A 13,142-nucleotide genomic window follows, 5' to 3' on the forward strand; every position below is an offset into this window, starting at 1 on the left:
AAGCCATTGGAGGCTTTACCAGTGTGTATAACCAGGCACACAAAGAACAATAACTACAGCATTAACAACAGAACAGCAGCAGGGACCCCGTGACAGCCTTCTGGGCCGAGACGGGAAGGGATGGAGGAGAGGCTTTGCTTCACAAACCCCTGGGGCAGTCAGTGCCGGTGCTCCTGCAGGGCTCTGAGGAACACTCAGCTGGAACAGCAGGGATGAGCTGAGATCCTGGGCTGGGGGATCCTGGAGGTGGATCAGCAGCTCTGTGGCGGTGGCTGGCACTGCCACATGTCCCGGCAGGACAGGGGGTGCGAGGCTCACAAAGAAAGAAGGAAGAAGCAGCAGCTCCATCTGAGTGATGGCGAATTCCCTTCTCCCAGCCACAACTCTTAGTGGGAGCTCTGCTCTGAAGCTGAAAAAGCCAGACAGTCCCCAGCTACCCCCACCCTCTCTTTTTCCTGCCCCCACTTCCCCACTGGGCCCAGCTGAACTCTTTGTGTTTCTCAAGCACCCACTCAGTACCAGCAGTCAGATTTTCCCTGCCACTGATGGGTAAAAATTCCCAGAAGTGAGCCAGAACAAAAGTAAGGACACGTAACCCCTAACATCCTCGTGCTCTTGAGAGGGACATTGCTCCACTGAGTCACAATGGCTACTGATAGAGGTATTACAGAAGGTGATTTATGGAGGGATTAAAGGAATTTAATATTCCCAGACTAAATGCAAGCCATAGGAGATTGAACAAATGATTGTATATGAAGGGAAGAGCCAAGAGGAGTGCAGTTGGAGCTTTATCATGGCCTGCACATGTGCAAATGCCTGAGTGTGTTAGGAAATAAGACTAACTAAGGTATCAGGATATAAGATACAGAGATCAGGGCTCAGTGTTTGGGCATGTCTGAATGGTTAGCAAGTTCAGAGACACAGCCCTGCTCTCCCCTAAAACAGGAAAGAGGAGGCTGGTGAGGATGGACACCTTCTTACTCCATACAACTTCCTGACAGGAGTGTGGAGCCAGGAGAGGGCCAGTCTCTTCTCACAGGGAACAGGAGACAGAATCAGAGGAAAAGACCTCAAGTTGTGCCACAGCAGGTTTAAATTTGAAATCAGAAAAAAAATTCTTCCCCAAAAGGGTTGCAAGCTCTGGAACAGGCTGCCCAGGGTGGTGGTGGAATCCTCATTCCTGGAGGGATTTATCAGATTGCAGATGTGGCACTTGTGGACATGGGTTAGTGGTGGCCTTGGCATTGGTGGAATGGCAGGACTCCATGACCTTAGATGTAGCAATGGGGAACAAAGCGACATGGACCTCCTTACGCATCTGAAGAAGATCACTTTATTACAGAAATCACCCCCTTTTTATACCTTTAATCTCCACCAGATATAACTGAAATTTAACAGAAGAAGGGCACCCATTGTCTGACTCAGCTGTAGTTCTGCTGTCCGTGTGTCCTATCACTCAATCAGCTTCCCACTCATTTGCTGCTCATGCGTTCCTCCAGCAGCTGCCTCTCACCCCACAACCCACTTCCAGCCCTCCAGCCTGCAGCTCTGCCTTTCCCACAGGGCCTTCTGCTGAGCATAAGCCTTAACAGCTTTAACAAATATAACCCCATATTCCACATTAGAGATCTTTTCCAACCTAAATTATTCTGTGATTCAGAGATTTTAAGTCACGGGTTAGGTTCTATTTTATTTACACTCAGTAAAGAGATGCATCTCTTTCAGCTTCTCCTGAGTGGGAATCTATGATTCCTCTCTTATTTAAGCAGAAGTTTTCAAAGCCATCCATTGTTGTTGCAAAGACGGAGAGGACTTTAAATCTGATTAGCATAAGAGAGTTGATAATCAGGATGCCTTGGCAAGAGCAAATGGAGCCTTGAAGATTGCAAGAGGATTGGATCAGACTGGCTGCAGGGAAGAAGATTGAATAAATTTCTGCAAGTAGAAGAGATGTTGCAAAAATGTATAAACTTGTTTGTATGATGATTAACCCAATCATTGTAGTAAAAAAATACTAACCTTCTTAGAATGATATATAAGCATATGTTTCCCACAGTAAATTTGGATTCTCATCACCAGTCAGTTGTGCCTGTCTCTCTTTCAATTGTTGATACTCCATAAGTATTTATTTTTCTCCTCTTAATTAAAGTAGAAAGACAAAAAGCAAATGAAATAACCACAGCACAGCAAGACATAAATATGTATTACCCAGCCAAGCACTACTTAACTCCTTGGTCAGCTCTTCCAAGGAGCTGACTTGTTCATCAGTCCAGAGGATGAGGCTTCCTTGTCATAAGCAACAAGCAAAGACCTGGGACTCTCTGCAATACAGCTGCTTTGGAATTCAGCAATACAACTGCTCTATGGCTTAGCCTAAAATTTCTGGGAGCAGAAAATGTTTCCCACATGTCTGGGTGTCCCCAGGGCACAGGTGTGACTCTTCTAACTAGTGAAAAACAAGAGTTCCTTGGCATGGCTAGTCGCCAGAAAGAACAAGAGTGCTGGATGGAAAACACCTTGAAACATCATAACTGGACCAGAGATGTCCCTGCCACAACTTCTCATAGGTCATAGAATTGCTAAGGTTGGAAAAATCCTCCAAGACCATTAAGTCTGACCATTCCCCGGGCACTGCCAAACCCACCACTAATCCAACATCTACATGTGTGTTAACAGGAATGGGGACTCCAGGAATGGGGACTCCACCACTGCCCTGGGCAGAACCAGGGCTTGAAAACTGTTTTGGGGAAGGAATTTTCCCTAATAACCAATCTAACCCCTCCTTGGTCCCACCATCCACCTCTCTGAAAATGTTGGTGTTGCACAATCCAGGAAGACCAAGAGCCCTGGGCCCACAGATCTCCCCACAGAATTTTGGAAATCACTGATGTTTTCTCACCAGGAAACATCCTGTCTCAATGTAACGGTGCTGAAAGAATTAAAAACCTCCTTTGCTTTCTTGAAGCAGGCAGGGTCTGAAGCATTTGCAGCAGAAGACAAAGGATGGGGAGAGATTTGAGTAAAATCTAAACCAGTTTTATCTCAGTTAAAGCAACCAATGCCATTAGGAAAAGATCCCTTGGAGTTTTACCAGAGCCCCGTTATCCAAGTGATTTGGGAAAACTGAGTCTAACAGATAGCCCAGCGTCTTCCTAGGCCTGACAAAGTGTGTGTGTGTGGGATTATTTTTCAGCTAATATCTCTGATTTGCTTCTACCAAAGGCTGCTTTTAGTTTTCTTCCTGTAATTCTTGGCTGCAGTGACCTTGGGATTTGAAATGCCTGTTAGACATGTGAGTGAAGCCTTTGTACGTGGCCAGTCCTTTCACAGTGCTCATAGTTCAGTGCAGTCTGTTCATAGTATTATTCTGTATCCTGGTTACAATGAGACCTTTGGTTTTCCCAGCCTTCCCATGAGATGATTTCTTTGCTTACCTGAGTGGCTTGCCAGTTCCTTGAGGATTTTTTCCCCCTCAAGTTTCTAATTTTTTTTCCACATAGTAAATTGCATCTCTTTGCACATGACAAGGCAGAGGCTCAGACTGTGCACCTGCTTGGGATAGAAATGCAAAATGGGAGTCATATTTCCTTTCTCGACACCTTTATAAATGTGTGCAAGGATGCACATGGGAACTCACCTGCTCCATCCATCCACCATCCATCCATGTCTTGGCAGAGGCATGAGGTTGCTTATGTGCCCTGTGGTCAGCAGTGAAACACTCTTGTGTTGTCTCCCCACCTCCTTGGCTGAGACCGAAACCTATCCACATCACATCATTTGCAAACCAAAGTGACCTGCCTGTGCTCATCCCTTTTGCTTGTCCCTTGCTGCTGCTCACAGGGTGAATTGATTTGCCAAAATATGGATATGATCTAGTATCAATATCCAACTGAGATGGACAAAGACTCTTTAACTGTTTTAGGGTTACAGAGTGTATGTTTATTAGCAGTGCTGGGCCACCCCTTACACACAGCCCTGAGTGCAGATGATTACAGGCTTTTTATTTGCAAAAATATTGAATACAAATACATATTCATAACCCAGTTACCACCCACTCTCTGCTTCCTATGCTAATTAGCAAAAAAAGCAATTAAGCATGTGTAGTTTGTTCCTTGAAATGGGTCGGTGGTCTTTACATGAGGAGGCATCACAGAAGGGAGGAAGACATATTGCTCTTCCTCATCCTGACCTTTCTACCTTTTCCATGCAAAGTGAGGAATGGACCCCTGGCTGGGCTCCTAGTTTCATGTCTTCAATGGATTTCTGATTTGCAATTGTCTTATGTTCTTGAAGTTCCTTACCAGATTCTTTGTTTCTCATTACAAGCCCAGCTGAACAAGCATAAGGTTGACAAACAATTAGTTACTAGCCAATGATTAACCTCTAATTTTAGCAAGACCTCTCTATCTACCTTTAATTTTAGCAAGGCCCATCTATTTCTTTTAATTAGCTGTAACAAGGCTTATTTTTAATTAAGGCCTTATCTTCTCTAAAATTATAAATTCTTTGAAGTTTATGTCTCAGAATTGTAGGGGAAGGGGGAAAATAAAAGTGGTTTACAGGCATGAATGCCTCGTTGTCTCTGCCAACATCCAAATATTGCCAAATTTGAAAGAGACGGGATCTTGAACCTGTTGGGTCCTGAATGGAGTTTAGTTCCCAGATTTGTGTGGTAGAAGCATAAAATTGTCACCATCTAACAGTGCTGTGAGTCATGACGGTGTAAAGTCCGTGACACCTCCCTCTCCTCCCCGTACAGCACGGTGCTGTGTGCAGCCACCACCTCAAATGTGTGTTGCACAATCCCTTCTACTGTAACACTGGGTAGATATTGACAGGTGACTTTGCACTTTGCATTTGCCACTTGCTTCCTTCTCCTTGCAAGACGTGCATGCAGAACCCAAGATGAAGGTTGAGTTTGCACCACGCTCTGTGCCACTTCAGAGAAGGCTTCAGACAGCATCAGTGGCTCAATGGGTCTTCAGCTTCCTGTGTCTAGGTAAGAGACATCTCTTTTCCCTTTTTCTGAGAAGCCAGAGAAGCTTTCCATACAATTGCAGTATGCTTTGGGTTGGAAGGGACCTTAAAGATCATCCAGTTCCAATCCCCTGCCACGGGCAGGGACACCTTCCACTAGATTGGGTTGCTCCAAGCCTGTCCCACGTGGCCTTGAACAGGGCCCCACAGCTAGGGATAGATAGAGCAGCCACTGCTTCTTTGAGCAATCTGTGCCAGTGTTTTTGGCTTCTTCTCACCACCTGACCAGAGCATGGTGGCACTAAGGAATTGTGTGGCTGACTGTGCATGCCAGTGTGTGGGACTATTTATGGGTCTTATGCAGCATCTAAAACCAGGGTGGGGTTTTCAGTTTCTCTTGCTCTTTAGGTTCAGAGTTTTCCTGGTTTAAGCTGTTGCTCTGCTTTGATGTTAGGATAGTAAATAGAATTACCATGGTTGAGGAATGGTACTACAGAAGTGTTGGGGATTCTGCTTTGAAGCCCTGGGAGCAGACACTTCGCTTTTTACAGATGCCCCTGCACATTCTAAAAAGTCATTTTTTCAAGAAAATCCAAGTAGTTTGAGGAAAAGACACATCAGCAAACTGAGATGCAGACAAAGTCACTCCTTGGTGGAGGGCATCAGGTGCTGATGGAAATGGCACACATGCAGTTTTGGATAGGATGCACAGGGAAATGATGATGGGAGACACAGGGGCACATCATCAGAAAGTGCAAACTTCCTGGGTATATATACAGCCCATCAGGCTGGAAGGTGATATCCCAGTGTTTCCTAGTTTTAGGGAAATAAAGAGATGGGAGTATCAGAGGTAGGTTACCAGTGTAAAGTGTCTAGGGCCATTTACAGCCCATCAGGGACCAAGCTGAAAGGTAATATCATAGAATTTCCCACTGTTATGCCAGTTGTGAATCTCAGATTGGATGTGTGTAAAGATCCTCATTTGCTGTGGCTAGACAGTTGTTAACTAGCCCAAAACACAGCAGATCTTTGTGTGTATCCAGGTACAGGTACACAAATACCTCCAGAACTATACCTGCACAGAAAACACAGGCTGTGCTTCAGACTCCCACTCAGTTTCTGAGATGGGCCCTTCCAAGATCTGCCACAGACCTGAGCCTGAATGGCCTACCTTTGCACCAGTATCTGAGGGGCTGGAGGACTGTGCCATACTTTTCCAGACAATGCAGATCTTCAAATGTTTCTTGGTGTAGGATTGGCCCATGCTATGTGTCAGGAAAATTAATCTACAAATACCAGAGGTTTGTGTCCAAAAAAGAGACAGAGGAGTCCTGTAACTATATTTCAATAAAAGGAGAGGCCATGGGGCATTTTCCTAGGGGTCTCTCAAATTTTTAGAGGATGCAGCCTCTTTTTTATTCTAGTTTCCCAGCTGCATTTCCCTCTCTCTTTCCCTGTTGGGTGAGGTATTTGGGAGGTACAGACTTCCCAAAATGCCTAATAACCAAGACCCCCTTCTAATATGTATCCTCCCCTGCACTTTTTGTGTTCCCAAATTAATTTATCAGCAGACCTACAGTTTGTTTGTAAAGACAAATCTCTCTCATTTAATTTATCAATCAGTGGAATCCTTCTCATTGTTTCTTTTATCTCTCACTGCTAGTTTTACCTACAAGCAGACTCACAGTTTGTAAAGACAAATCTCCCATTGCTTTCAATCCCTCCTCTTTTATTTTCTCAATAATTGTTTTTACAAACTTTAGTTATCATTTACTTAATTTCTGCTCCTGGGTCTTTTTTGGTTGTGCAGTTATTTGCAATGACATCAATTTCTGTCCTTTTGTAGACATTTCTGGATTGGCAAGGCTACTACCTGCATCCCTTTGATCACACATTGAATACATTGCACTAAGCAAGGGATCATACATGGTAAAAAGATTAGAGTTGCTATAGCACATAAGAGGAAAAAAGCATTTATTTAACCCATAGTCCACCAGGTAACCACAAAAACATGTCCCATTCCCATCCCTTCCATGTTTGGACTGGTACATGAGCTAACTTTCTTATTCCTTTTGTTATTTGTTTCACCACTTTTCTATTTGCTAACAGCAGTTTGAATCATTTAATTTTCCATACACTTCCCCTTCTTCTGTTAATTGATAATCTATTACCATTCAATGTTTAAATATCACATTCCTCATCTGACTGGATTGGTTAGCAAGGTGGTCAAGAGTTGTTGCTATCTTGTTGGTTATTATTTCAAAGATAGCTTCTAATCTAGTTATCCAATTTAAATTATAAATGGGTTGTCTGGCACCTGAAATTAGTTCATTTGGATTCCAAGTGTCTGCTCCATAGTGTTGTATGATTTGCTTAGGTGGTCATTCATCTTTTCCTCGCTTTTGGGTGCTCCCTCCAGCCAGGGGTGCATCAATTGACCACTTTTCTCTAATTAGATCATCATATACCTTGATTCCTAACTGATTTGCCTGAACTTGTGGTAGCAAAAATAACAACAGTCTAATATACCCTACATAACATATCCCTGACCAGTTTGAAGGTAACCTGTGATGCCACCCATGCAGGGCCAGCCTTCAGATCTTCCTGGCCCTCTGCAGATACAACAAATGTTAAGGGGAAAGATTTTTGCTACTTCTTCTCTTTGGATTAAAAAAAACAATTCTCCCACTCCTGGCCCAAACATAACTGACAATATAAAGGTGAGATTATTAAGAAAACCATTCTAATGGTGTAATCTAATCTCCTAACCTAATTCTTCTGTTGTCTTCCGCATCACTTCTGGTGACTGAAGGCACAGAAACCACTTAACATAAACAAACAATGACAGCAAGGATTAGCCCCCCAGTGACTGGAGATCCACCATACAGATTATTTCAGCAGATAGCCTGTGGGTAGGCACACAAGGCTTCCCCCAGTGTTGATGCACTGGCTGCTGCTGTGGTCCACTCCTGTGTTAGTGGAGTGTTGGCTGTGGTCTCCTGTCCTGCTCCTCCAGCTGAGATGTCCAGACCTCTGGGGCGTTAGAGATCTTGGCCTGAGTGTGATGGGTCCACCCATGCTCAGCTGCCCTGAGGGCTGTTTCTGTGGTCAGTAACAATTGGAAAGGTCCACACCACTTGTCCACCAGCGGTGCTTCTTTTCACTCCTTAACTAGGACCCAATCTCCTGTTTGGATGTTGTGAACAGCAAAGTCCAAAGGCAGTGTCTGTGCTAACTGGGCTTCCTGTCTGTAAGGTGCCAGTCATGGGTCAGGAGAAAACCCACAACTCGTGCTCCAGGTGCTCATGAGACAAACAGCCTCGTCTATTATTCAGAACTCACTAAATACCCAATTCAAATTTCCCGGGTTTGATATCTATTGGCTGAGATCTCTTTCCCTGCCCAGCTTCCTGGGCTGTGGTGCGCTTTCTTCTCAGCTTGAATGGGGCTGGCTGAGGGTCCTCTATAACTTATCCAGGGACATGTTCAGACATGAACTAGGCCAGCTGAATTGGATTTGTGTTATGGTCAGATTCACTTTGTCCAGTCCAGAGCAGCTGTATTCTGACAATATTGGGACACCTGTCAAAGAGCTTTCATGAGACACAGTATCTTGGCCAGGTACTGGTTTAAATATATGTGTTCACCTCCCTGCCGCAATGAAAATTAGCAGGGTAAGAATCCCAAACAATTTAAAGGGGAATAATGGAATATTCCCTTGGGTTTGGCTCTTATTCTTGCCAAAGCTAATGGCAAAAGATGTACCCTTGGCATTTTAGTTTCTGTCACCAGTTTCAAAGGGTATTTCTTTATTCCTCCATTTATCCTTTCTACCTGATCTGAATTCTTGGGGTGCCAGGGGGTATGGAAGTCCCACTGTGCTCTCAAAGCAGCCATAATCCCCTGTAGGATCCCCCTGTAAAATGAGTTCCCCTGTCCAAGTCCACTGCCTTCACAATCCCATTTGTTAATTGAGCAAATGGTTGCTGAAGCCACTGGGAACTTTTCTGTCCACTCTGCCAGCTGGCATACCACTTCCCTAATCCTAATATCTAAGCCCTCTTGTCCAGGGCATCTCAGCAAAGTACACCCAGCATTTCTGGAAAGGATATACAGGCCAAGGTGATTTCCCTGCCTTGCAATCTCCTTTGTAGTCTGGCTATTAGTTTTAGCCAGGCACTCTTCAACAGCTGGTTTTGCTACAACAAAGACCCAAGGCAGCACATCTTGAAGAAAGTCTCTCCCAATGCTCAAGAGTCCAAACAATTCCCTTCATGGAGACTCCCAATATTTGCAAGGTCAAGGCTCCTGGTATTCAGTGTTTATTGTCTTTTGTAACTTAGTTCTCCCCTCTTTCCTCTGCTGCACTACCTTTAATTATCTCCCACTCCTCCTCTGGTGGAAAAGACAGCAGCAGCAGCACAACCACCACAACCGCTGCTTCTCCCCTTCCCCTGGGAGCAGCAGAGCCACAGGGAGCAAAGGGGGGATTCCAGGGACCTCCAGCAGAAATGCTCCTTTCTGAATCTTTCTAGACAGTCAATTACCTATTGTCTCTTTTGAGAACCTTGCCTGAATGTGCCTTAACAGCTTTTTTTCCTATTTCTCTGGGTAAATTCATTACCTCCAACAAGCCATAAATTGAGCTCTTGTGACCGGACTTTTCCCCTGCAAGTTAACAAATTTCTCTCTTCTTATCTTTCCAAACAAATGTACCACCCCACATGCATATTTGGTACCAGTAAATATTCACTAACTTTCCCTAAGGTATGAAAGCTGGCTTTTTTGTATTTTATGCATGCCCTATTTGCAGTCTACAGCTGCTCCTCTTGGTTTAGGAAGGGGGATTCAACCATTTCTCACATAACATTTCCTTGGGTTTTTTGTTAAGATTCTTTTATTCACTAATCAGTAAATAAAAATATTTAGCCAAATTATAATAATTTTGAAGCCTTCTGAGGCAGAACTGAGAAGGTTAACACATATTAGTCTGTTTCCAAACATATAAAAATTCTTATACCAACTTAGCATAAAATTGGTTGAGACAAATTATACATCCATAAGACCTTTAGTGACATCATTTTTCACTAAAAAGACAAAACAAAGTAGACAAAAATCAAACTCAAGAATATGTAGAATGCTTTAACTAATATTTGATCTTTCACCAAGTTATATGCAATGAAAACAGAAATTACAAGCATTAATAAACTGTCAATGCAAGCAATTATGGTGATACTTTAAATTTCATTTGTTTTCATGCAGCTCCATCTCATGGGTTGGCATGTTCCTATAAAAAAAAAGTTAAAATTTGGCCTACTAGGCCGATTATTAAAAAGAAGTAAAAACTTCTGGTGGCTAACACAAAGTGACAGAGTCCGTGGGAAGAAATGGTTATCACATTTAGGTGTGATTTTGCTGCTTGCAGTTTCTCTGCCCTCAAACTGTTTTCCTTATCTTTGATGCAGGGAAGTTTGACATTTCTAGAAAACGCAAAAGAAACAAAGTTCCCTGGCAAAATATGCCTGAGTGATACAATTCCCTCAGAGAAAAATCCGTTCAAACTTCTAAGCTTACAGAAGAAACTACAATTTCCACAATCCCTTGAATAATCAAGGATCTTTTTGACAATTCCCCTCTCCAAGGGATAAAATGTAAGGTGGATCAAGAGGCCCCTGTGTTTACTAGGATACACATCTCCTGATCTGGACCCACCTTAAAAGTTAATAAGGGCTCCAGGATAGCTGGTCCCTGGTATAATGGGAGGCCCTGACACTGTTAACAATCCATCTCCATTATCCTCTGGAATTCCTCCTCCTGAAGGTCCAGCTGTTTTTGTGAACATTCCCATTTCCAGTGTCCCTCTGCCCTGCAGAAAGTACACTGATTCCTTCTCAACCGCTGTTTGGGTCAGCTCTTTGCTCCTGAGGAGGGAATGCTGAGGAGGGATGAGAGGGTCATCCTCGTGGCTGACCCTATCCATTCTATTTCAATGGACCCCTTGGGTCCTGCAGGTTATTGTCTGGGGCTGTAAAAATTCTGCCATCACCTTTGCATTTTCCTTTCTCCTTTTCCTCATCCCTTTTTACATACCCTTGCTGTATCTTTTCAACCAGTTCATCCAGGGACTTGCTCTGTCCTTCTTCTAGTTCCTCCCACAACTGCCTGTGGGTACTCATTCTCTGACACCTCAAAACTATTCATTTTTCCAGTGAACCAAACAAAATCCTTAAAAGAAAATCCTAATTTTTTGATGTACAATCTGCATTTCCTTCCTCCTTGTTCTCCCTATATCACACACCGTAGACCAGAGCCGGTCCTTCTGCTGCAGCATCCAAAGGCAGTTCCTCCCCACTGGCAGGCTTGGCTGGCATCACCACACGTGGCCAGGGTGTCCCACAGCCTCACAGGGCCGGCAGCCGCTGCCCCCCCTGCCCTGGGCTGGCGGTGTTGGGCACTGCCCGGCACTGAGTCCCAGCAGCTCCACAGGCCCCCAGCCTGTGCTCCCAGTCCCACACCTCCATGCCTGGTCCTGCTGCTCCTTACCTCAACTATATCTCTCCACACTCTCCTTTAACCAATTCTATTCCAACACAACAACACAATCCATCCATCCCCTGTTGTCAAGACCCCTTCTCAACTCCCTTTATTGTACACTGCTCCCCCCAGTCATGGGTTGTCAAGACCACCTTCTTGCAATTGCAGGTCTTCAGGCAACATAGAAGAGACAGAGCCTTTGTAAGGAGTTCCTTGGGAGGCTTTATTCAGTTTCTTCTTCAGAGTGCTCATGAGACAAAGAGCCAGGGAGTCAGATGGAGCAGGGGTTTATATAGGAGGAGCAGGACTAGCCAACTGAGGGTTCAGGGGCAGAACAAAGGGGAAGGTCCAACGGGATACATACAATCTGCATGGCATACACAAAATTTGCATGGGCTGCAAGGCATCCTTGGGGGGTGGGTGGGGTGGCTCCTTTATGCTTGCCACAGCTGGAAAGTCTGATAGCTGGCATTTCTCTCCCAGGGGGCATGTAGCAAGCTGGAGAGTAAGGGCTTTTTCTGCAGGGGAGAGTGGCTGCCCTGTTGGTTGCCTTATTGGCCCCCACACAGGATCTTCTCTTAAGATGGGAAGTGTAAATTCTCTCTGAGTTATTGTTATTTTGAAATTAAAGGGCTCTCAGGCCAAATATATGGGAATAGTTCTTTGCTAGTATGTATAAATAAAGGAAACTTCTATAATTTAATAGGAAAATTAAAATAAAATGCAGTAGTACAAAAAACACTGATAGAGTTACAATACAACCTGACACCCTGTTGGTCAGGGTGTTGGCAGCAGTCCTCCTGGGGTGACAGACATGGTTCTGTTTGAACAGTGATCCTGTAGAATGGTGTAGTTTTCCTTTGAATGTCCAGTGGTGATGTAGAACAGTCTGGTCTTCTGGGAATTCAGTGGAAAAAGGCTTCCTGTGGTGTTCTGGGTCTCAGATTATATCCAGGTAGTAATGCTTGGCTCCTCCCCCTGGGTAGAGCATTTTACAATGGGATGATGTAATTTTATCAGTCAGGCTGTGAGACTCAATGGCCCATTAACAGAAGATGTTCCCCTAGAGGGAGGATGGATTGTGGAAGAGATAAAGAACACTGTCACACCTGGTTTTAACAGATAGTAATAGAAGACACACTTTTGGTTACATCTTGCATTGCAACCTAAGATGTTTTTGTGGTTTTGTTTGTTTCATTTTTGTTTTGTTTTTGGCTTTGGTTTAGTTTGGGTTTCTTTCAGTGATACAATCTGAAACCAAAAGCAGTTAAGAAATGCTCTTAAAAAGGGCATTAGAAAGTTGATAACAAAACCTTATGAAGCAGTTCCAGCTGGTTTGGTTCATTTTACAAAGTTTCTTTAAGCCTGGAGCTTTCCACCCAAAATCTCCCAGTTTAACAACTGCATAAACTAGATGCTAAGAGATACCCTTATTTTCATCCCATAAACTGCCAAACACCCCTTGTTGCACTGTTAAAATCCTCAGGCACAGAGCCCACACTTTCCATGGGCAGGGTTTAGCTGCCAGCTGCTCCTTTGTTTGGGAGATAGGCTTGTGTCTGAAACACCGATTTGACTGATGCACAGCCCTTTGGCCAGAGATCCCCACGGCACTGATTGCAGACAGCTGT

The 13,142-nt window shown here is 44.1% G+C and overlaps 1 protein-coding gene across 1 annotated transcript in view; it reads left to right on the top strand.

Moving 5' to 3' along the window:
• The first annotated feature begins 4,806 nt into the window (after positions 1–4,806).
• The window catches only part of MOGAT2 (monoacylglycerol O-acyltransferase 2), a 28,697-nt gene continuing 20,361 nt past the window's right edge, over positions 4,807–13,142 (top strand). Inside the window, exon 1 of the mRNA XM_023943946.2 lies at positions 4,807–4,999. Coding sequence (XP_023799714.1) covers positions 4,906–4,999 — 94 coding nt within the window. The 5' untranslated portion in view covers positions 4,807–4,905. The remainder of the gene's footprint in view (positions 5,000–13,142) is intronic.

This window comes from Cyanistes caeruleus, chromosome 3, assembly GCF_971803275.1.
Source record: "Cyanistes caeruleus chromosome 3, bCyaCae1.hap1.1, whole genome shotgun sequence".
In the NCBI taxonomy this organism is placed as follows: domain Eukaryota; kingdom Metazoa; phylum Chordata; class Aves; order Passeriformes; family Paridae; genus Cyanistes; species Cyanistes caeruleus.